Here is a 25,410-nt window from a genome sequence, read left to right as displayed (position 1 = left end):
TAAATGGCAAAGTGGAGGTCTGCTGGCCATGACGAGAGGGCTATTCATCCTCCGTTGAAGGGGCGCCAGACCACAGTGGGTTTGCTGTGGTCCATAGTTTAGAACTTGCATCTTGGAATCCCTGCCTCACTTGATGCAGCAAATCTGGCTGTGACGGTCCCACCTGATGACGGAGACTTGTGTTGCCTCCGAAACGTCGCGATTTTTATTATTTTATTTTTATTTTTAAAAAATTTCATTTTTTACCTACGTGACTTTACCGAAAAAGTTAAGAGTATGAATCCTTGCAGTCACGAAAGCTTCAAATCTAGAATCCATAGTTTAGGTTGGATGGCAATAATCGCACTGCCGGGGTTCATCGTTAATGTATCTCCAAAGGCCTCTCTCTATGCCAGCGGTCGGGAACCTATGGCTCGCGAGCCATATATGGCTCTTCCAGTGACAGCATATGGCTCCCAGACAATTTTGAGTTGAAAAAATAAAAAAAAATCAGTTTGGAACTGATTTTAAAATACTTGTGATATTGCTTAATAATACTGTGTCATTTTAAAGTAAACAGAAATAAGTTTTGAAGATAAATTTCACGGGTCACGCCTGCACGAAGCTCAACCTCACCACGTATGAACCAGACTACAAGGCCATCAGCAAAACCATGCAGCACCAGAAGTCGCATTAAAAGTAAGACATATTTAATTTATTATACGTTAAAAATACTATATGGCTCTCAATGAAATATATTTAGAAATATTTGGCTTTTATGGCTCTCCCAGTCAAAAAGGTTCCCGACCCCTGCTCTATGCCAATGTCCAGGTCTGCTGCTGCCCACAACGAGGGCGCTTCAAGAAAGGTGTTTCTCCTACTTTTTAAATCCTTTATATTAAGTTCACTTGCTTGCTTGCGCGCTTACGACCGTGCAAATCTTTCGGTCGTTTTTTAACCTACTTCCCGTGATCCAATCGAGCTGACATTTTGCACACAGACTCGTTGTGCGTGACAATTTATTTTAGTGAAAACATTTTTCCAAAATTTTCAACATTTTAGGAATTTTTTTTTTATATTTAATTACCAATTGCTTAATGGTGGCAGGCAATCATCTGACCCATAGGTGTCAGCCATCTCAAGCCAGAGGACGAGAGGACTCTAGCCGCCCGTTTCAAAGACCAATGTGGGCTGGGTTGTGGCCCATTGAACACGTACTTTAATTCATTTGCCACGCAAATAAAGGATTTATAGTGAAAAACTTAGTTTTTACGGGTTAATTTTTAAAGAGAACAGACCTCAGTGTATTTACTGTGGTCCATAGTTTAGCCACAGTTACAATGCTGTGGCTTGTTTTTAATGCATCTCTATGGATCTCTATGGGTCTCAATGTGTATCTCTAAGTCTCTGTGGGTTTTGATGTAGTTTATGAGTCTCTATGTCTCTCTGGGTCTCTATGTGTATCTGTAAGTCTCTGTGGGTCTTGATGTAGTTCATGAGTCTCTATATCTCTATGGGTCTCTATGTATCTCCACATATCTCTGTGGGTTTACTCACAGTCTGCGTTGCATGGCTACAATTGCACTACTACTGTGGCGTGTGCCTATAATTTTCCATTCAGGAAGGAGATGTGTGCATCGGCCTGCCGATCCATTGATGCGTGCAGATGGGATAATTATGCAGTTTGTATTGAATAAAGGTGTTTTATTGTGACACACTGGAGGTGATGTGAACATCGGCCGTTTCCCGTGCTGTGGATGAGAATATATTCGCTGATCAATGACACAAATCCTTTTCCCAGGCCCCCAATTGTTCACAGATGCTGCTGTTTGTCATTCGGGAATTTCCCATAAATCCATTTACCTGGACTGAATTGCCATTCTGCAAGTCAATACCCACTCTTCTTCAAATTACGCACTTAATTTTTCTGCAACTCGGTGAAAAGGCCAGCTGCTTCCTCGCTCGCTTGATTTTTTTCGTATTATTTTATTTTTATTATTATTTTTCACGGCAGCTTTCCGTTACCGTATACGGCCGGGCGGCTCAGCCGCGGAGTGAGTGGCCGCGCAAGCAGAAGCCTTGCGAGTTTGCGTCCTGAATCGGGGGGTTGACTAAAACTACGAAATGAGCTCACGCAGCTCTTTTTTCAGAAGCGACCCGGCCCGTCACAAATGACAGCTCAGAGAAGTGGCTTATCAATCATCACGTGGTAATGTAGAGCGGGAAAAACCTACGCGACCACGGTGAGAGAGAGACGCACGCAAACTCCAAATTTGCACAGCAGGCTTCGTCAGGGTCTGGACCGAACCCACGACCTCCTGTATACCAGGCGAGGTAGTTAACACCTCGCCACTGGTTGACTCGGCCCATTATTCTTGCGGGGTCGAGAAAGTCGGTAACCCCTCGTGGTACCGAAGTCAACTGTGGTTGACCTTTGGATAGTCTCACCCCCACCGTAAGGATCTAACATTTCGAGCACTGGCTCAGCACTGTAAAGAAAATAGGAGCATGGTCTCGATGCTTAAATTGAGCAGGATATCACTTCATATTTACTATTTATTTTGTATTTGACCAGGTTTATGCATCACCGAGCTATTATCTCTCTTTCAGAAGTGACCTTGCCACGAATGATAGCTTCACAAAGTAGCTTATCACGTGGATATGTGGTAGAGAAAAACAAGAGGACCACGGAGAAAAACCTACACGGCCACGGGGAGAGAGACACGCAAACTCCAAATATACAGCAGGCGTCAGGGTCAGGGTCAAACCCCCGACCTCCTGCATACCAGGCGAGGTAGTTGACATCTCCTAGCCACCGTGATGATGAGAGAGAGAGAGATACACACACTCCAAATATACAGCAGGCGTCAGGGTCAGGGTCAGGATAGAACACATGACCTCCTGCATACCAGGCGAGGTAGTTAACATCTCCTAGCCACCGTGATGATGAGAGAGAGAGAGACACGCACACTCCAAATATACAGCAGGCGTCAGGGTCAGGATCGAACCCACGACCTCCTCCATACCAGGCAAGGTAGTTAACATCTTGCTAGTGTGGAGCCCCTTTGATTTGCTGTCACCGCGTTATTAATGACCGTGACATTCGCTGACCAATTATTCTCGTTACAGTTCAACGCTTAAATCTCGACTCAAAGCTTTCGCGACTGCAGGAATTAATATTATTTGGGTCTTTTGGTAAAGTCACGTAGATAGGTTCAAAGAAAATAACAAAAACTACCACGTTTCGACCACAACCCAAGCGATCGTTATCCTCCTCGTCATCCTCCTGATGATGATCCCTTGTGTTGTGATCGAAACGTCGTAGTTTTTTTGTTATTTTCTTTGAACCAAAGAAAATAGTTCAACGCTTTCCGAGTGATATCTGGAATTCCGTTCTCTTTTAAGGCAGCTGCACTTATCCTTGTGTATCTTCTTTTTGTAGTTTGATATATATGCACATAGGGCCCTTTATGCAAACTGCGTCTCTCACAATCATTGAGGAATTACAGACGAGTGGGGAAGGCGGCAGCCAGTCGGTGAGCCGGCCCTACCAACGATTGTCCAAGCTCTGCAGTCCTCTGTGTAAAAAGATGTTTCGAGCCAATCACATGTGCGAGGGGACAGCGCTCGATCCCATACAGAAGGGACAGCTGGAGATACGAGTCCACACTTTTCTGCATCGACTTCGGGCGAGCCATGGCATGATACCTCGTCAATGCCCGCAAGGAGTTTCGCAACATCTTTGTGCGACCCATCAACCCACGCTGCTGCCTCCACAGTGCTGGGTTAGAGGCCACGCGCAAGTAGCATAGCCACCGTCCGCCCAGCAAACATCATGATGTCACTTAAAACCTTCGTGACTGCAGGAATTCATATTCTTTGGTTTTTTCGGTAAAGTCACGTAGATAGAAAATAAAATTACTTAAAAATATATATATTAAAAATAAAAGTAAAAAAAATAAAAAACGTTTCGATCACAACGCAAGCGATCGAAACGTAGTGTCTTTTTGGTTTTTTTATTCTTTTTATTTTTAACTTTAATTTTTATTAGATTTTTTATAAATTCTATTTTCTATCTACATGACTTTACCGAAAGAACCAAAGAATATTAAAATGTCACGTGTTCTCTGCTTTTCTACCGTAGTGTTTGCTAATCATTTACCAACGAGCGTAGAATAGGAATACAAATAAATATCAACGGTTTCCTTACCATCGTGGTCTCAGCAATGGAGCCGAAGCTGTTGATGAAAATATTGCACGTCACGTTCACAGGATCGCCTGCGGAGAAAGAAAAAATAGGGACGCACGGTCACGGGAAAATATCTTTTGACAAAATAACTTCGCCGTAACGTTCCATCACAAGCGAGTGGCAAAATTAATCAACAGCGAGTCACCGCTTTTACAAAATTACTTCGCATCGATCGTTGAACGTCACGCAGACGAGGGATGAATTTTTAGTTTGCGCGTGCGTGCGTGCGTGCGAGAGAGACAGACACGACCGTGTGCTACGCCCCTGCAGCTTGACTACGACCTCGGTGTCCCAGACTCGCAAAGGCTGACTGGATAATATTAGCTCGTCCTCCAAGTGCGCCTACACGCAAAGGCAAAAGAGGCGCTTGCAGTGGCGAGATGTTAACTACCTCGCCTGGCATGCAGGAGGTCGTGGCTTCGACCCCGACCCTGACAACGCCTGCTGTACATTTGGAGTTTGCGTGACATTTGCGTGGCATTTTCTCCGGATCCTCCGTTTTTTCTTTCCTCATTTTATAGAGAGGACTTTGGTATTTTTTTAGCTGCTGCTATGCATTTCCGTGCAATAAACCCCTTCGTTGAGCTATCATTCGTGGCCAGGTCGCTTCTGAAAAGGAGCTATACAGCTCAGTGGGGCCTTACCTTGTAAAATTAATTTTAAAAAACTGTTCATCGTTTTTCGCGACGGCAGACTCCTCTGACTCTGTGAGGGACGGGTTCTGCGGATGCACCAGGTGCGCGGCCCAACTGGCTCCAGGATGTATGCAGCGCGCAGCCTCGATCACGGTGGCGAAGCTGCGCAAAGAAATGCATTGTGGGCCGAGTTGATGAAACGCCGCAATCGGGATTGGATCGAATAGTTTTTTTCCCCTCCCACTGGAAGCAAATCCAGACGATTTAATTTAAGAGGATTTCCCGTTTTGGTAAAGTGATATTGAAACCCACGCCGGTTAATTACCCGATATAGGAGAATGAGCAATCTTGAATATTAAAGGTCGGAGGGTTCAATGAAATTAGATATTCACATCAATGTGCAGTGACGTCATCGGCAAGGTGTGCGCACCACATGAAACGTTTGATAAACTGCATGACCTCCATAGAGGTCACGCCTTCAAATCTGGGAAGTCCGCTCGGGTTAATCCAATTTTTACTTTTCTAACAATTGTATAAATGCCCCATTTCAATCGCCCATACCCTTACCTTGACATTGACTACCACTATTGAATTAAACAACTAAAAACGAATAAACTATTTTTATTTTGCCACGTAAGGCCCACACTGCGCTATATCGCTCTTTTTCAGAAGCGGCCTGGCTATCGCAAATGATAGCTCAACGAAGTGGCTTATCGTCGCGTGGAAATGCATCGCGGGCAAAAAAAAATCTTCACGCGCGATGCTGATTCTAAACGTGGAGGGGAAAAAACCGGAGGACCCGAAGTAAAATCCACGCAAACCACGGGGAGAGAGAGAGAGAGACACGCAAACTCCAAATATAGAGCGGACGCCAGGGTCGGGATCAAATCCACGGCTTCCCGCATACCGAGCGAGGGACCTAACATCTCCTAGCCACCGTTGCACCCCACTTTGCCGAATTGTGAAGGAGCAGTCCATCAGCAGCGAGTGTCGTAATTCAATTAGGGGGGTGGAGTGGGGGGGGGGAAGTAGATTTATTTTTTCTGGTGAAAGTTAAACCACCGTCATGCCATCTGGCGCCCATCGTTTGTCCTCTGAAGGGGACATTCGTCCAAACTGTCCCGACTACGGCAAAAGAATCAAGGTAACCGCGCCGTTGTCGGCACTCGGCAATGAACCGCCAACGAAAGGCAAAAAAAAAAGACGATGAAGATATTAGGCCACAGGATAGTGTTGTACGATTACGTTTGATAAATATCCTTGTCCGTTTACACGTTTGTACAATGGTCACCTTATATCTGTTCGGTGTTGCTCTCTCACATAGTTAGTAATTGCATTGCGATCGGTTTAGTGATAATCTGCACCGAGCAGACTTGCGCTGCAGGGAGTTTATTTGCCGCGGGTTTGTGTTTGCGCACTATTTTCGATTTCTCACGCGAACCGCCAGTTGCTTTTGTGCCGATTCCTCTTTACTGTCATTCACCGTTCTTGTACATTTTGTTTGCTTTTTTGCATTTTCGTCGTTTTTTCAGTGACCCGCAGGTCAAATCTGGCAAATGGGAGACCCTATCCTGCTGCTCTGAGTTCTCAACTGGTTCTGGTTCCACCAAATCGTCCCACGACTTGAGACTAAAGCCAGGTCACAACGTCCGTCTGGTCAAACATCCAATGGGGCAAATGCTTATTCCCCCTTATTGGTACTCTGGTTCTTTCGGTAAAGTCACGTAGATGGGAACATAAATAACACTGGTCAACAAAAAAAAACATTTTTTTCTGGCCTGGACTTTTGCAGTTGTTTTAGACTAATTTCAGGGTGCTGATTCCAAATGTGATCTTAGATTTGCTCTATCACATCTAATTTTTATGCTATCAGCATACCCCATTTTTATTGATTTTACCCGAAATTAACTCTGTCACTTATGATTGCAAGTTGTTGCGAGTCAGTGACTGCTTTAGTGTTAAAATATGGTGCTGTATTTTTTAGGATAGTGTGTTTATAATATCATTTTATGTAGATATCCACATTTATTAAATATTTTTCTTCTGCAGTTTTTATTGAAAATGCAAAATTTGATATCTCAAAAACCTGATGTGATAGACAAAAACTGATGCCAGATTTGGAATCAGTACCCCAAAATTACCTTAAACCCGTTGGAATACCTTATGAATGAAAAAGTGTGTTGACCAGTGTAGTAGATCACGACGTTTCGATCGCAACAACAAGCAATCATCTTCAGGTGAGAGAGAGAAGCATGCCGCCTCTACGGGGAGGATTTCCACACAACTCAGACATAACTTCAACCGAGAAGATGGATGCAAAATTTAGCAATCTTTGGAAGGACGTTGATCAACCAGGTAAAGTGTTAACTGTTGTGTTAGCGAACTCTCTGAGTTGCATTACATTTCAAAGGTTTTTGTTATTTTGTTGGGTTAGATCGCGTTCAGTATAAATGTGTCGTTAGCCCGGGCGAAACGTCAAATTTTAAACGTTTCGGGTTTGACTCTCCAGCACACCAGGTGTGTCGCTGAACTAGTAACTAATTGGCGCGTTTTGTTCACGTGACAAACCTTACTAATTGGCTGTGTCGAGTGGTGGCGGAGTTAACGACGCATTGATATTTTACTCGATCTAACCGGAAAAAAAAACTCTACTATAGATAATATTGGTCACGAAAGCCGTCCACTGCTACGTGTTAAACTACTGACAGTGAAATAGATTAAGAGTTAACGCATTTCTTGAAATTGAGTAAGGTTGTGAGAACTACTGAAACAACACGTTGAGAGTGGCTTCCAAAACCAAGCAGTGCTGGGGAAGAAGCAGTAAGAAGTGAAGTGACCTGCAGTTTGGCGAGTGGGCGAGTTGGTGGGTGAGCAAGTGAGCGAGTGGGGATGAGCAGTGGTGTAGCGGTTAGCGCGCTGCGCTACAAAACCCAGCGAACCGAGTTAGATTCCCACTTACGGCCAAAACCAGCGACGATTATTATCTAAACTGGTCGTGGGGCCTTGTCCAAGGTCGACTCAGCCTAAAATGTGTGCCTGGTGTGGTGTGTAATAATAATAATAGTTAAATTTGTAACGCGCGCAAATTTGCAGACGTAGTGGCCGCAACTCAGAGGCGCGGAGCCAAGCTCAGAGTCGCTCGAAAGCACGTGGCTGTAGAGGTGAGTTTTGAAGTGTCTCTTGAAGGAGGCGATTGAGGTGATGCTGCGAATGTGCAGAGGGATATCGTTCCAGACTGTTGGGGCTGCCACCGAGAAGCGGCGCATAGACATGACCATCCTGGATCTTGGTATCAAGAGGAGGTCGTGTAAACATCGCCACTGGGGAGACAAAGGTGGTTGCTGGCCACCCACCCCCTCATGTGCCGGGCTTCATAGGTGCTACTCGCTAACAGCACTTGCCCCTACAGTCTGTTGAGGCTACACGGGGGGTCTTTGTCTTTGAGTGTTGGAGCAACCTGCAGTGTGGTTGTTGAACGCGGCATAGATGAGTTGAAATAGTCTGGCAACATTGGTAGATGAATCAAAGTTCATGGGTAACATTAACCATGGTAGTAGCTATAAGAGAGTCGCTAGGAGGTGAGTGAGTGAGTGATTGCGGTGAGTGAGTGAGTGGGTGAGTGAGTGAGTGAGAGTGAGTGAATGTGTGTGAGAGTGTGAGTGAGTGCGGTGAGTGAGAGAGAGTGAATGAGAGAGAGAGTGAGTGAGAGAGAGTGAGTGAGAGAGAGTGAGTGAGTGAGTGAGAGTGAGTGCAGTGAGTGAGTGAGTGAGAGAGAGAGAGAGTGTGTGAGTGAGTGTGAGTGAGTGCGGTGAGTGAGAGAGAGTGAGTGAGCGAGTGAGAGTGAGTGAGTGAGTGAGAGAGTGAGTGAGTGAGTGAGTGCGGTGAGTGAGTGAATGTGTGTGAGAGTGTGAGTGAGTGCGGTGAGTGAGAGTGAGTGAGTGCGGTGAGTGAGTGAGTGCTGGATCAATCAATCTGACTGTTTTCCTAACTCTGAATTCTCCGAGGGCCAGTGAGAGTTAGGAGCTGGCTTCACCACCGCACATGACAGCAGTATTCACCACTTGTTTGGGACTTCGAGCTCATTTTCAAGTTGTTGGTCCAACGTCCGATTTACACAAGAGCCTGAAGACGAACGACTACCGACGCATATTCATTCGAGGCAAGTGTTTAATGCATGCTGCACAATGTACTGATGCACGGTTTTTACATGAGTTAGAAAAATGGTCCATTACCTTGACTGACCGATATTCTAAACGATAAACGTTTTTGTTATTCTACCAGGTAAGGCCCACTGAGCTACGTGGCTCTTTTTCAGAAGCGACCTGGCCACAAATGATAGCCCAACCAAGTGGCTCGTCATGCGGACATTTACAGCAGCCGAATGCCCTAAACGCGCGGTGATTCTAAATGTGGAGAGAACAAACGGAGGGCCTGGATAGAAATCCACTCAACCACGCGGAGAACATACAGAAGGTCCCTCCTGTGTACCAGGTAAGGTAGTTAACATCTCGCCACCATGGCAGGCCACTGCCGACCCCTCGATTGATTGTGGTGGACCAGGGTGCGTCGGGGTCGGGGATCGAACCGACGACCTCCTGCATAACCAGGGCAAGTACGTGCCAGCGCAAGTGTTCAATGGACAACTCCTACAAAAAAATGTGATATCAATGCAAGTGGCATTTAATCCTAGAGCCCACGTGCTTCCCAGATTCGAGTATCCCGGCTTTAGTGGCTCAATCAAAGCATCCTCGGACTGGCTTCGATTTCACCGGGTCTCATCAGCAGTGCGGAGCCCATTGGACCATTGCTGCTGGGCATCCCGATGTCGTGGATTCAGGCCTTCCACCATCGACACAGGGCCCAAGCAGGAGCAATTATCATCCAAACCAAACCGCATGAGTCTCTCCCTCCTCGGCTATCGGTATCGGGCTTTGCGCTACAATGGAGAGGCAAGCGCTGATAGTAGACAGCACGGGAATCTGGGAACATTCCTTCATGAATAACAACAACAACAACAACAAGAATCACATTCTAGTTCGAAGGATTCACGACCATGTTATTTAAAAGTTAAGCAAAATTGCACGGCAAGAGTTCGCTCTACGATTTAGCATGAATTTCGGTCGTTACGATTCGCTACGCAGTCATTACCACGTCCAATACGTGTAATTCTACACCACATTTGACACCGGTGCCGAGTGTGTGAGCAGAGGATTTAAGTCGCACTCGCGGGGTCACATGCAGCAACGCACGCACACACAAAGACAAAAATCCACACCCTCCCGTGTAGCCTTAACAGACTGTTGGGGCAAGTGCTGTTAGCGAGCAGCACCTATGAAGGCCGGCACGGCACACGAGGAGGTGGGTGGCCGCCTTTGTCACCCTAGTGGCTATCATTACACACCGCACCAGGTACTCATTTGAGGCCGAGTCGACCCAAAGGCGAGGCCCAAGACCAGTTCGAGTAATCGTCGCCAGTGTTGGCGGCCGTGAGCGGGAATCTAACTCGGGTCGCCGGGTTCGTGGCGCAGCGTGGCGCTAACCGCCGCACCACCGCTCTCTGCACACACGCACGCACACAGACCATCGTGGGCGCTGCGGCATTAGCATTTTAATTTCCAGAGAGCTCAGGGAGACAGATTGCTCGATGTGCCCTTTCTGCTCGTGTTTTATAGCCAGCTTTTTTTTGTTCACGCGTCTTTGTTGTTGTTGTTGTTCAGGATTCTGACCCGATGCTCCGATATTATCAGCGAGGGGTGTTACCTATCTCTTCGCGGCTGCATCTCTTAAGAAAGCGCGCTGAGCCCCCTGCAGATGCGCACGCACGCATGCACACGTATCGTTGTTGTTGCTGTTACCCCGCGCACTTTGCGTGCAGCGTTGGTTGTTATGAATTATGCATCGGAGCGGTGCTACAAATGAGAATATTTAAAACAGAACTCCTTCGTGCGTTGACATACAAGCATGCAGGACGTCAAAGGTGGACAAAAAACACACACTGGCTTTGTGAATTCAGAAGCTTTGGAAAGGCATCCTACTCACTGGAGGGACTCTTTTGTATTTCTGTTCACCGAAGGGCAGGCATCGAATACCTGACTACATTTCAGGGCACCGAGGGGGGGGGAGGCAGTCAAAATCATCGATCAAATTAAACGACTCTGACCACGTGCATCAGTGGGCTGAAAGATGCACGGGCGAACGCGTGTGCGCGTGTGTGTTCATCCGTGTCCGTGCACTGTCAGTTTCGCTCCAGCACACGTGTGGGGGATCTTCCTACATCGCCGCTCCATTGACCTCGTCGAGGCCTACCACGTTACCATCAAGGAGCGGGGCCTCTGGGTTTGCGCTTTCAGCGTCCCTCTCAGCCTCCGTTCACGATCTAAAAAAGAAGGACCTTTCGCGGCCGGTTCGGGGAAAATGCCCCGCTCACCTTGAAAGGCGACGATGGACGCCCTGTTTAACATCTCTTATTGACCGCCGCGTTTTTGAGAACCCATCCATGGCTGCAGCAGTCAAATTTCCATTCGAGAGGCAGATCGATGGCCTGGCAAGGGCCCGTGGATTGCTCCCTCCTGGTCACCCCATGATGTGTACGATTACGCTGTTGGCTACGCACCCCCCGATTAGCACAGCCGGTTTGCGGAAGAAGTTCGACATCTCATCGTCTTCAAATAATTTTATACGGCGCCTTATCCAAGGCGCTTCACGGCAGAATCGACAAGCGCAGGTAACGATGTGAAGTCTCCCGAGGGTCACGTGGCTTCCGGTGTGGCCACGCCCACTCCGAGCCCCTCCCCCCCCCCATTCCACCCGCTGCGAAAACAGACGCCGCCAAACTTCCCTCCCTCTCCATCTCTCTTTCCCCTCCTCCCTCCTCGTCGTTGTATTCAAAGAATTGTATATAGCGCCTGGAATTAACAACGGCACGACGTGCGGATGTGACGGTGGCGATGAGGCGAGTGAAATAGATGAGAGGGAGAAATGGGGGGGAAGAGGAGGGGGTGGGGGGCAAGTCTGCGATGACGCGTTAATTCGGTGAAAGTGAAATTGATGGCATTAGATGATGATGAACGGAATTGAATGACTGGGGAATGAGTGAGACCCACGCACTGAGACTATGAAGAGGGAAAAGTAACAGGTGGCGGTGATGAGGGGGAGATTAAGGGGTCGTGGGGTGACCTGGTGGTAACAATAATTGCGTTTTGAGTGAGGAGCGGAAGCTAGCGAGAGAAGGTGACTGCTCAATGTGGAGGGGGAAGTTTGTTCCAGTGAAGGGGGGCGAGAGTGTAGAGAGGGGGAAAGCGTGGATTGAGCACAAGGAGGAGGAACAGAGAAAGAGAGAGACAACAAAGACTGAGAACGCAGAGGGCGAGAAGGCGACACGCAGAACGTTACAAGCGTGGCAAGATATGGTGGGGCAAGACCACGGATGGATTTGTAGACCGCACAAACGTATACCGATGACCTGGTAACTGCTGCTCACTCCGACCAAAGACAAATATCCCCCATATAGCCTTAGCAGACTGTAGGGGCAAGTGCTGTTAGCGAGCACCTATGAAGGCCGCAACGGCACACGAACGAGGGGGTGGGTGACCAGCACCACGCCCGCCCACCTTTGTCTCCCCAGTGGCGATGTTTACACCACACCAGGCACACATTTGCGGCTGAGTCGACCTTGGGCGAGGCCCCACGACCGGTTTAGATAATCGTCAGCAGTGTTCGCCGTGAGCGGGAATCGAACCCGTGTCGCCGGGTTCATAGCGCAGCGCGCTAACCGCTACACCACCGCTCCGACCAGGGCATTGCCCCAGGAGCGAGCTCCTCCGGCAGCTGATGATGTGTTGGCTACGTCATGTAACCCCCCAGCATGCCCAACTAACCGCCTATCCCAGACATTGTCCATCTGGCGCTCTCACAGAGAAGTGCACCGCCACAACGTTCAATGACAACGGCCCGTGGAAGTTGACATCACCGAACTACTTCCTGAGATTCTCTTCAAGCGACATGTTCTCTACAGACAACGTCGGTACTTTATCCCCCCCCCGCGCCCATTCGCTCAAGCTCTGTGGCCCTCTGCATATTAAGATGTTATCAGCCGGCTGATGAGCATTTCATACGTGCGGGCATAAGCCGGAAAAACCGGAAAAAAAACATGCATGTGAGGGTGGAAGCACTCTACTACCCCATACAGATGGACCCAGTCGGCAATTAGTCCACGTGTTTGCTTGTACCGCCTTCTCCTGGCGAGCTAAGGGGCACGGCAGCTGCACGACACCCACCCACGAGAAGGGAGTTTCGCAACAACATCGGTGTGTGTGCGCGCGGGTAATCCACCAACCCCCTTCGCTGCTGCCTCCACAGTGCTGGATCACAGGCAGCTACTTGCAGCAGCAGCATCAGCAGCGTGGCCACTACCACCGCCACGCGGTTTATTTCTCTCCAAGATAAAACTCGGCTGCTTTAAAAGACTGGGCTCTGTGCAAAGGGAGGTCACGTGCAGCTCTAACCCTTCCAGCTTTGGCTGCTTCTGGAATAAACAATTCTCCTGGCCATTTGACCGACAAAATGCACAGCTAAATAATTCAAATGTATAACGCGCATTGCATCCTATGATCCCAATGCGCAATGAATGAAAAGCAGGAAGCAAATACAGAACCGGGGGCAACCGACAAAACTAAAGAGGGAAGGCCACTTTAAAGCGATGGGGTTTTAAAAGCAGACTTGAATGTATCCACCGACTTTGGCTGCCTGATTTAAAGTGGAAAGGCGTTCCATAGCTTGGGTGCCACGCTAACAAAAGCCCGATCGCCAAAAGAGTGCAGCCTGTCGACCTGTGAGTGCTGAGCAGGTACAGATCAAAACATCTTAAGGACCTTGATGGAATATATAAATGTATTAGTTCCTGCAAGTGATGTTGGGTGAGCCCTTTATAAGCCCTAGAGGTTAAAAGCAGCATCCTATAATCCACTCGGAATTTGACCGGTAGCCAATGAAGAGATAAGAGGACCTGGTGTAATCTGCTCACGGAATGGTGTATGTGGTGTGAGCACTCCACAGCAGCTTCTTTCTGAACAAGCTGGAATCTGCCCATTGCTGCAACGCTCTTACTGGTATCCCAACCAGTAAGCCGTTGCAGTAGTCGAGTCGGGATAACACAAAAGCATGGACCAGTCTCTCCAATTCAGCAGGTGACAGGAAGCCATGCATTCTGGCAATATTGCTCAGGTGGAAAAAGGGACATTTAAACCACTTAAGTTTTGGGATTATACACACACATATGCATCGAGCATTTATTATGATTTACATTTTGTACGGGCGTTGCATCTGTGCATACCAATGCGCCACCGTGTATGGCAAGCAGAAAATAAAGAGAACCAGCTGGGTAAATGGCCACAACTCGTGGAGAGGTGAGTTTTTTTGTTGCGAATAATCATTGTACTTGACATTGTGCCTGTACTGGTGTCAATTTCCATACGCACACCGCCCTTCATGTGCATACCAGAATCGTTTGTTCAATAAAAAAAAACTTTTTTGATTTAAAAGAGGCGAGGGTTCAAGACAGAACTTAAAACAGCTCTAACGACACCCCGATTTTCTTTGTAGCCACAAAGCATCGTCCCAGAAGCCCGCACTTGCAAAAGCGCCATCGGCCCAGAAACAGAACCTTGACCTCAGGAGTCCTCAAGGGCAGAAGGTTCAAGGATCTCAGGGCCTTCTCGTTGGAGAGTAAACACGAATCAGTTACTGCAGACCAGAGGTCGCAACCGGGTACCCGATACCCGTACCCTACGCGGCTACCCGTACCCGGCCGGGTAGGGGTACCCGTTTGCGACCCTGGTGCGGCCGGGTACGGGTACGGGTAGACCGTGAGTCACTGGTGAGTAACTGTTTGTCACTCATTTCCCAACGTCTTGTCTCTTCTCACAATTAAAGTTCCTAGAATCAACCCACCCGCGCCTGCTACATGGCTTCATCCCAGAGGTCGCAATCAGGTACCCGATACCTGTACCCTACCCGTACCCCGCCGGGTAAGGTACGAGTACGGCCGGGTACGGGTACCCGTTTGCGACCCTGGTGCGGCCGGGTACGGGTACGGGTAGACCGTGAGTCACTGGTGAGTCACCGTTTGTCACTCATTTCCCAACGTCTTGTCTCTTCTCACAATTCAAGCTCCTAGAATCAACCCACCCGCGCCTGCAACATGGCTTCATCCCAGAGGTCGCAATCGGGTACCCGATACCCGTACCCTACCCGTACCCGGCCGGGTACGGGTAGGGTACGGGTACGGCCGGGTACGGGTACCCGTTTGCGACCCTGGTGCGGCCGGGTACGGGTACGGGTAAGGAATGAAAACCCGTTTGCGACCTCTGCTGCAGACACTGCAGGGTTAACTCACCGAGAGCGCTGTACGGACCCAACACACTCCGGCGTGGATGCTTACCGTCAAATCTAGAATTGAAGCTTTCGTGACTGCATAAATTAAACTCATTGTTTTTTTCGGTAAAGTCAAGTATGTAGAAATAAAATAAAATTTAAATAAATTAAATTAAATAAAAATAAATCACGACGTTTTGAACGCAACACAAGCGCTCATCATCAGGTGGAAATGGGGTAAAACACATAGTGAGAGAATACACAGGGGGACATCATGTGCATATTTCTAGATTTGAAGCTTTCGTGACTGCAAGGATTCATATTCTTAGGTTTTTTCCGGTAGAGTCACGTAGGTAAAAATTTTTAATTTAAATTAATAAAAGTAAAATTAAAATTAAAAAAAATCACGACGTTTCGGAGACAACACAAGCGTCCGTCTTCAGGTGGAACCGTCACAGCACGATTGCTGTATCAAGTATATTTATAAATTTTAATTTTAATTTTTTACCTACGTGACTTTACCGAAAAAACCTAAGAATATGACCACGTAGATATAGCACATAGAGAACGGCAAACTGCATGGAGGCAAATACAGCAAGAAGATGGGAGACGAGAACACAACAAACCTTAGAAACATAATGTGATGCAAACCAGTCGGCTTACCGTCAAATGGGATGGAAGCCACTGACAAGATGAACTGTCGCGGCATGGAGGGATGGAGGAATGGCACGCGGTGAAGATGGGGAACACAACAAAAGGGTCATCCCGCTTCGAAAGCGACGACCATCTGAATAGGAGACAAGAGACACAATCACATCTGCTCGGAACATCGCTGTGGGAGAAAGGTACAGGATGAGGTCATCGGGTGAGTTTTGGGGGGGGGGGGGGGGGTTTCAAATGCGCACGCACGTGCGCGTTGATCGTTCGTCGTTCAATCGAACGCGATCATCCTCTCAAACATTTCACGAAGCCGTGCCGGAAGAGAAAAACAATTAAGCGCACGTTAACGCTTAAGTGGAATCATGCGGAACAGGGTAACGCATTAAATACCGCGCGCGTCTATTTCACGCACGCGGTGAGTCTTCCCGCACCTCCGATTTGCACGGTTGGCTACGTACGGCTCTGAAGAAGCGTTCAACGTACGGGCGCATGCATGCATGTGGCAGAAAAAGCACGCGTCCGCAAAAGTGGGATGCCGGGTCACGTCGATAACGAGCGAAATGGAAAATGAATCATTTTCACTTAAAACACGTGAATGTATTGGATACATTAAAGACACAAAGCCTCACCCGCGTACGAGTCCTGCACTGACAGTCGAGTTCACCCCATGGACGGACGGTAATTTTACCCGCCAGCAAATTTTATCTTTTGCAATGTGATGTGACACTGTCATCAACAGTTGTAAACGTAACACAAATAGAATAATGAATGCAGTAGCAGGAGCATTAGAGCTCAATTTTTAATGACACAGTGATGTGTGTGATTTATGACGGCGATTAGTCAAGAGGAATGCATCCCTAATAGATGCGGGGGAAGGGGAGGGGGGAATTGACATCTGTGTGTTTGCACTGCCCGCATGTAACGAAGCACAGATCAGGGAAGCGTTTAAAATCCCTGTGGAGCATTACCCAAATGTACTTTCGATCAAACTCTTCGGCCCGTATCAGGACAGGAAATCCTGCCCGGTATATTGGGCCGAAACAAATGTGCATAGCGCACGCAAGCATTGCAGAGAGCCCGCAGGGTTTTTATGCACAGTGTCATCTCTGAAGAAAAAACATTTGTGCACGTGAAGCAGAATTCTTTCTAGATTTGAAGCTTTCGTGACTGCAAGGGTTCATATTCTTAGGTTTTTTCGGTAAAGTCACGTAGGTAAAACATTAAAATTAATAAAAGTAAAATAAAATAAAAATCACGACGTTTCAGAGGCAACACAAGCTTCCGTCACAGCCACGACAGCTGTATCAAGTACTTGATACAGCTGTCGTGGCTGTGACGGTTCCACCTGAAGACGGAAACTTGTGTTGCCTCCGAAACGTCGTGATTTTTATTTTATTTTACTTTTATTAATTTTAATGTTTTACCTACGTGACTTTACCAAAAAAACCTAAGAATATGAAGCAGAATTCTATCAAATTATTTCGGGTCACACGGCGCCATCCCAAGTATGTGGGTGTCGTGGTGGCAATGAGATGTTAACTACCTCGCCTGATATGCAGGAGGTCGTGGGTTCGTTCCCGACTGGCGCCTGCTGAATATTTGGAGTTTGCGTGTCTCTCTACCCGTGGTCGCGTGGATTTTTCTCCGGGTCATCCAGTTTTTCCACTCCATATTTAGAGATCAACATCACACGTTTAGAAAATTTGGCTTTTTTATATTTGCAAACGACGAGCCACTTCAGTGGGCTGTCATTTGTAACCACGTTGCTTCTGAAAAAGAGCTATACAGCTCAGTGGGCCTTACCTGGTAAAAAAAAATATATATAGAGGTTTAAAATTTAAAAGTCACTGGGGAAAGGTCACCCGGGGGTCGTTGTCGCTGCCACAAGGTCGTTAGGTCGGCGTCGCGCCCCCCCCCCCGGGACACTGGGCTGGCTGAAAGTAGCTCGCGACTCGAGGCGTGTCGTTGTCCTATGAGAAGCTACGAGAGGCCATGAACCTGAACAACCTTGGACGATAATTTGGAATCGACGAGCATAAATGTTTAAATGCGCACGTAGCCGTGATAATATATATTTTCTTCTACAATTGCAATTTTAATTGTAATGAGAAAAGGAAGCCACTGGAGCTACGCACTTTTAAATCATCGTTTAGATTGCAAACTAATTTCTTTAGAATTACTGTTTTGTGTTTAGTGTGGTGTCCTTCCCTCCGCACCTCCGATTAGCATGGTTGACTACGTACGGTGTGGAAGAAGTTCAACATCCATACATACCAGAGAAAACATCGCTGTTTTTGCAGCTGTAATTTCAGCTAACAACGCTGCTGTAATGGTCATTACAATTGACCTCTGGGTCAATAATGAGCACACGATGCGAAAGTGGAACCTCCGGGCTCTGTCTGTAAAGGTCGGTGGCTGGTTTCAGAGTGCTCTGACGTACGAAGCAATTCCTTCCGGAAAACTGCCAACAACAATTTTATTCACAAATCTTGGCAGAATATATATATTTTTTAATGTCAAACGTCCAACGGTCAATCATCAAGTCTGTAAATGGCGAGAAAATCCCCATCGTGACAGAATAACAGCTCGGGCCGGAAAAACCCCGAGTTGCAATCGACACGCACGCATGTGTGAAGAACACGTGGCCGATTTGTTAAACCGCCAGCATTTCCTGAAGAAATGCATTGTGGTTCTGTTGTCTTGGATCACCATCAAAAATGAATTTGAGCCCATGTGGCCAACTGACAGCAGGATGTGTAGTCGTGCGGATTTGGGAACTCGCCATGTATGGTTGCCAGCAGTGAGCATTCGTGACTGTAGTGTGCTGATGAGTCCTATTTAGGACGATACCAGCCCAAAGTTTCCTATCGCTGCTGCTGCTACGACCAAGTCGGTCACAGTTGCTTGAATTAATTTGATGGTGACCTTAGACAAAGAGGACCACAATGCACTTCTTCAGGAACTGCTGATGATTTTTTTCCCTAATGCACAAATGGCCGTTTGAAGCAAATGTCTGCGTTTTGTGTTTAGTATGTTGTCCTTCCCCCTGCACCTTCGATTAACGCGTTTGGATACGCTAAATAAGTTCAACATACACACGTACAAATGTCTGACCTGCAAGTCGTCCCCAAAGCGAATGATCCTTCATCAATTGGACCCATGGACTTTAACAGAGCTACTAAAATTGAGTGTCCTTGGAATGTACCTGTATGCAAAACGTGCTAAGAATTTCCCAGCAGGGCAGGGCTAAGTGACATATTTGGGGCTAATAATACCGGATCATGTGATGTGGATAATATCCAAATTCGTGTTCCACACCGATTTGAAAATGCAAATTTTGTATTCTGGATCAGATCGGTTGATGAAATACAAATTAAAATAAATAAACTATATGGGATATTGTTCATACTGTGTTCATATATCGTGCAACAACATACATGTGGGAGTTGTTTGTCGTTTTGTTCAGCAATAAAAATCCATAAATGTTATGCTTTAATCATTTCAATTATTATTTTTAATAGCGTGTATCTTCCATAATACGAGGTTTTTAGGGTTAGATCATGTAATAGTCACGCGATTTAACCCAAAAAACTCTATTATGGATATTGGTCGCGAAAGCCTCCTACGTGTTAAACTGAGCGCGTATCTTGTTTGTCTCTTGACTGTGAGTCTTAAATACATTATTGTTATAAAAAATATAACAATAGATTTGACCCTTTCTGGCAATACAACAGGTGTTAAGATCTAGACTTAAAGCTTTTGTGACTGCAGGAATTAATATTCTTCTTCACGTAGAACAAAACATTTACAAAAAACTACGACGTTTCCATCGCAACACAAGCAATCGTCATCACGATCACCACGATTGCTTGTGTTGCGAACGAAACGTCGTAGTTTTTTGTAAATTGTTTGTTCTACGTGTCTTTACCGAAAGGCCCAAAGAATAGGTGTTAAGATGTTCAAACACCAAATAGAAACCTTTTGCAAGTAATCAAATCTGCATTAACCACACGTGATTGGGGTGAACATGCAAACAAACATGCTCTGATGAAACTGGTAGGAACCTCCTGGTTACACCAGCCCACAGGTGATTATTGTGTCCGTCCGTCCGTCGTGCAGGGAGGGGCTGGGTGGGGAGGGGAGGGTGGGGAGGGGCTGGGTGGGGAGGGTGGGGCTGGGTGGGGAGGGGAGGGTGGGGAGGGGCTGTGTGGGGAGGGTGGGGCTGGGTGGGGGGTGGGAGGGGTGGCGCTGGGTGGAGAGGGGCTGGTCACCCCGTGGTGCCCTTATAAAACTCAACGTTTCACCTACTCACGCCGGCTTGTGCCCGCCCTCACAGTCGGCCATATTTGCGGAATACACCACGCCGCCGTTGACCCTGGCCATTGACCGAGCAACCCAACGTTCCTACCAGCTCCCTCCGCAGGACAATGTTGTTACATGGCATTGCCTTTAAAACTGATTGGCCTACACCAGAGACAGCCTTCTTTAGGGCCTAGTCTCACCAGTGCTAGACCAGAGATTGCGAAAAAGTGTACAGTAGGCATTCTCTGGTCTGACACTGGTGAGACTGGGCCATAAAGAAAGCTGTCTCTGGCGTATGCCAATCAGTAGCAGACGTCTCGGAATGGGAAAGGGTTAAGTTATTTATTACGTTTGTTGAGTTTGTAGGGAAAGGGTCAATCCACGCGAGGAAGCTTCACCGATTCTGAAGGTACTTTTGGCAATTTCCATCATCGAGCGTTTCGCCGTTTTGGCGAAGATCGGTGCAGCGCACAAGTCCCATGCAGGTTGGGTTTCAGAACCAGCTTATCCTGGTGCCTCCTCCCTCGCCAGCTGAGCGTGTTTGGAAATTCCAACAACCCTATGCGTTAAATTTCGATTTAAAGCTTTCGTGACTGCAGGGATTCATCTTCTTGGTTCTTTCGGTAAAGTCACGTAGAAGGAAAATAATAAAATAATAAAAATTAAACATAATAAAATAATATAATATACTTCTTCACCTGAGGACGGCTGCTTGCGTTGTGGCCGAAACGTCGTGAGAATTATTTTATTATGTTTTATTGTTATTATTTTATTATTTCCATTCTACGTGACTTTACCGAAAGAACTAAGAAGATGAACCCTATGCGTGTGAGCGAGCCACCAACCCTGGGGTCACTGCCGATGCTCCATGCGCTCGTGAAGGGATTTTTTATTTTTTTTGGAAATCAAATTGTGGCGCTTGCAGTCACGATGAAGTCTTACAACGGGGACCCACAATGGTAAGGGCAAGAATCGATTTGGGAATGGCAATCACGGTCGGTCACTGGCCATCGCAATCGGTTCTACTTTGGTTCCGCAGTTGCGCGCAGAGATAGAGGATTATAGTCGTGAATAAAAATGGTGACCATGGCAACAATTTTATATTCCGCACGTTCCACGGTACTAATAAAAAAATAATAAGTGCTCCATGAATAGAATCATGACCCCTGCAGCCTCGTATTGATCCTCACGCTCCACTATGGCAAGGGAATAATCCATTTGTGAATTCAACTATGCCTCCTGCAGCCACTTAAGAGTCTACGCGATTGAAATCTAAACAGAAGAAGAGTCCAAATCTCGGGGAGCACTTACACACCTTTTTCATGTTGCAGGCGCAGACAAAGACAAGGATCCCCCATGTCGTCTTTAACAGACTGTTGGGGCAAGACTTGTTAGCGAGCACCTATTAAGGCCGGTGCAGTGCACAAGGGGGTGGCGGTGTGGAAAGAAACCACACCCGGCAACCTTTGTCTCCCCAAAGGCAATGTTTACACATAGCGCCAGGCACTAATTTGAGGCCGAGTCGACCTAGGAGAGGCCCAGGATCGGTTCAGATAACCGTCACCTGGTGTCGGGTGACCGTGAGAGCTGGAGTCGAACTCGGGTGGCCAGGTACGGAGTGGAGCGCGCTAACCGCTACACCACCGCTCCCCATTTAAACACACACACACACTCAAGCGCACACACTGCATACAAATTCATTGGTCGCCCATCTACTCCAAAAACACATTTAACACATGCTGTGTATGAAAAAAAACAACTCAACACATTGTCTCATTAGCATGGCACAGCCCCTTAAGCCAGTGCTGAAGCAGCCCAATATTGCGGGCAAAAGCCATCAATCAGCACCACGTGACCCAAGGAGATTCTGTTGTAGCGGTGGTTGGGCCGCGCTGCAATCTTGGACCCGGTGAAGTGAGTTCGATTCCCAGGCAGGGCTAGCAACAGTGGGCGGAGTGATATTTTAACCCGGGGGGCGGGGGGGGGAAGGTGGGGTTCGGCAAACGAAATAAAAGGAGGAGCAACATTATACTCATTGGTTTTTTTCGGTAACGTCACGTACGTAGAAATAAAATAAAATTTAAATAAATAAATAAAATTCAATTCAAATAAATCACAGGGAAAGATGTGTGTCTTCTCTGTATATGTACCTCCTGTCTGTTCACAAGTCCTTGTCCTCTGTTTTACGTTGGTATGTTCAGCCCAGAAGATGAACACAAATAATTTAGCAGTCTTTTGAAATACGTGGTCAACCAGGTTAGTGTCTAACTGTGTTGTTGGCCGACTGGTTTGCATCACGTGATGTTTCTAAGGTTTGTTGAGTTCTCGTCTCCCATCTTCTTGCTGTATTTGCCTCCATGCAGTTTGCCGTTCTCTATGTGCTATGTACATGGTGTCCCCCTGTGTGTTCCCTCGCTATGTGTTTTACCCCATTTCCACCTGACGATGAGCGTTTGTGTTGCGTTCGAAACGTCGTGATTTATTTTTATTAAATTTGATTTACATAAATGATATTTTATTCCTACATACGTGACTTTACCGAAAAAACCAATGAGTATAATTTCTGCAGTCACGAAAGCTTCAATTCCAGATTGATTAGGAGCCACATTTTTTCTTTGAATTCGGCAACAAGAACAACAACAAAAACCTCAATAATTTCAAGGGCCGCACAACGCAGCAATGTGAATACGAGAGATGGTGCACCCTTAACAATTGACGTCACGAAGCTGGTTAGGAGCCGCAGGGTTGCCCGACCCCTCATTCTTAGCCCCATCCCGGGCACCCTCCTTCGCCAAACCCCGCACTGACCGGCGCGGTGCAGCGACCGGTCAAATAAACCTCGCGACCTCCGACACGGCGCTGGGGTTGACCTTCAACCCGGCCGCAGGGATGAAAAAAGCGTCGCGCGGCAATTTAACCCGCTCTGAAAAATGAAAGCAGCGACGTCGTTTCGCACAAAAAAAACCCTGGGACCGTCCAATCAACGGAGCGAACCGGGGGCGTTATGACACGCACACGCTGCTCCCACCTCAACACCAGGGTGCGTGTGACCCCGCCTCACCCCATCAGATTGGTGGCTATTTTCACGCGTTTACATCGTGGTCACCTTGCAAAGGCATAGCGGTTTCCCAGTCGTAATTACTTTACACATCCAGCCAGGGAGATTACATCCAGCCGAGCTCTCTCTCTCTCCACGTGAGAGATGGGCTTTTTAAATCCTTTATATTAAGTTCGCTTGCTTGCTTGCTTGCGTGCTTGCTTGCTTGCGTGCTTGCTTAGGACCGTGCAAATCTTTCGGTCGTTTTTTAACCCACTTCCCGTGATCCAATCGAGCTGACATTTTCCACACAGACTCGTTGTGCGAGACAATTAATGTTCGTGAAATTTTACACTGTTTAGGGAAAACAAATTAAATATTTAATTACCAATTGTTTAATACTGGCAGACAATTATCTGACCCATAGGTGGCAGCCATCTCAAGCCAGAGGACGAGAAGACTCTAGCCGCCACGCATATAAAGGATTTATAGTGAAAAACTTTGTTTTTACGGGTTTACTTGTTATTCGATTTAAAGCTTTTGTGACTGCAGGGATTTATCTTCTTGGTTCTTTCGGTAAAGTCACGTAGAAGGGAAGTAATAAAATAATAAAAATAAAACTAAATAAAAATAATTCTCACAACGTTTCGGCCACAACGCAAGCAGCCGTCCTCAGGTGAAGACCAGGTCTGTCAGACGCTGTCTCCCCGACAGACCTGGTCTTCACCTGAGGACGGCTGCTTGCGTTGGGGCCGAAACGTCGTGAGAATTATTTTTATTTTGTTTTATTTTTATTACTTCCCTTCTACGTGACTTTACCGAAAGAACCAAGAAGATGGGCTTTTGTTAACATGCCCGACAACGCCGGATGCAACATCCAGCAGAAATGTCGTACAAAAAACAAATGTTGTCTAAATTTCGCTTGCGTTTCAAAACGTTCCTCCGGTTTTGCGAGGGAAAACATATCGATTTGGGCGCGTTTGCCCGCGATGTGACAAATTGATTTAGCATGGTTAGCGACGCACGGTGCTAAAGACGTTCAGCGTACATTGATTTTATTGGATCTGTTCGGTGGTGAAGGGTTATTGTAAAAAAACAAAAACTTACATTAATATCTTGATGATATAATTCAAAAGAAGGTAATAATGAATAAATAAATAAATACATCGGGGTGTGAAAGCCCAAGTACAGAGGATATATACCTCGATTTACAAAAGGGATGCAGCGGTTCTTAAAAAATAAATGGGCGTCAAATAAAATTTCGTAAATCGGAACGGCTTTCCCCACATTGATTTCATAATAATAAACATGAGGGATGCGTTTCGGAGAGTCATTCGAACTCCACTCCTAACCTAAGGGTATAATAAAGAACATAAATCATTTAAACGATTGAATAATAGATAGTTTGAAAGTAAAATAATTTAACCTTTTTTCAGGGAACTCACCGAAAAGTCTGCTGCATGTTGGAATGAATGGCGAGGTGACGTGGAGGCGTTGCTGTGGCACTGTCGGCAGTGGCGTAGTAACTACATTATCAGTGGTATAGTAACTACATTATCAGTGGCGTAGTGACTACATTATCAGTGGCATTGTAACTACATTATCAGTGGCGTAGTGACGACATTATCAGTGGTATAGTAACTACATTATCAGTGGCGTAGTGACTACATTATCAGTGGCATTGTAACTACATTATCAGTGGCGTAGTAACTACATTATCAGTGGTATAGTAACTACATTATCAGTGGCGTAGTGACTACATTATCAGTGGCTTAGTGACTACATTATCAGTGGTATAGTGACTACATTATCAGTGGCGTAGTAACTACATTATCAGTGGCATAGCAACTACAATATCAGTGGCATTGTAACTACATTATCAGTGGTGTAGTAACTACATTATCTGTGGCGTAGTGACTACATTATCAGTGGCATAGCAACTACAATATCAGTGGCGTAGTAACTACATTATCAATGGCGTAGTGACTACATTATCAGTGGCGTAGTGACTACATTATCAGTGGCATAGCAACTACAATATCAGTGGCGCAGTAACTACATTATCAGTGGTGTAGTGACTACATTATCAGTGGCGTAGTAATTACATTATCAGTGGCGTAGTAACTACATTATCAGTGGCGTAGGAACGACATTATCAGTGGCGTAGTAACTACATG

The 25,410-nt window shown here is 46.6% G+C and overlaps 1 protein-coding gene across 1 annotated transcript in view; it reads right to left on the bottom strand.

Moving 5' to 3' along the window:
- LOC144736311 (glycine receptor subunit alphaZ1-like) overlaps positions 1–25,410 on the bottom strand; it is a 174,056-nt gene that overhangs the window by 47,833 nt on the left and 100,813 nt on the right. The window contains exon 4 of the mRNA XM_078618959.1: positions 4,190–4,257. Coding sequence (XP_078475085.1) covers positions 4,190–4,257 — 68 coding nt within the window. The remainder of the gene's footprint in view (positions 1–4,189; positions 4,258–25,410) is intronic.

This window comes from Lampetra planeri, chromosome 60 (genome assembly GCF_965212315.1).
Source record: "Lampetra planeri chromosome 60, kcLamPlan1.2.h2, whole genome shotgun sequence".
NCBI classification, from domain to species: Eukaryota; Metazoa; Chordata; class Hyperoartia; order Petromyzontiformes; family Petromyzontidae; genus Lampetra; species Lampetra planeri.
The sequence above is the reverse complement of the archived record's forward strand: the minus strand, read 5'-3'. Positions and strand labels throughout refer to the sequence as shown.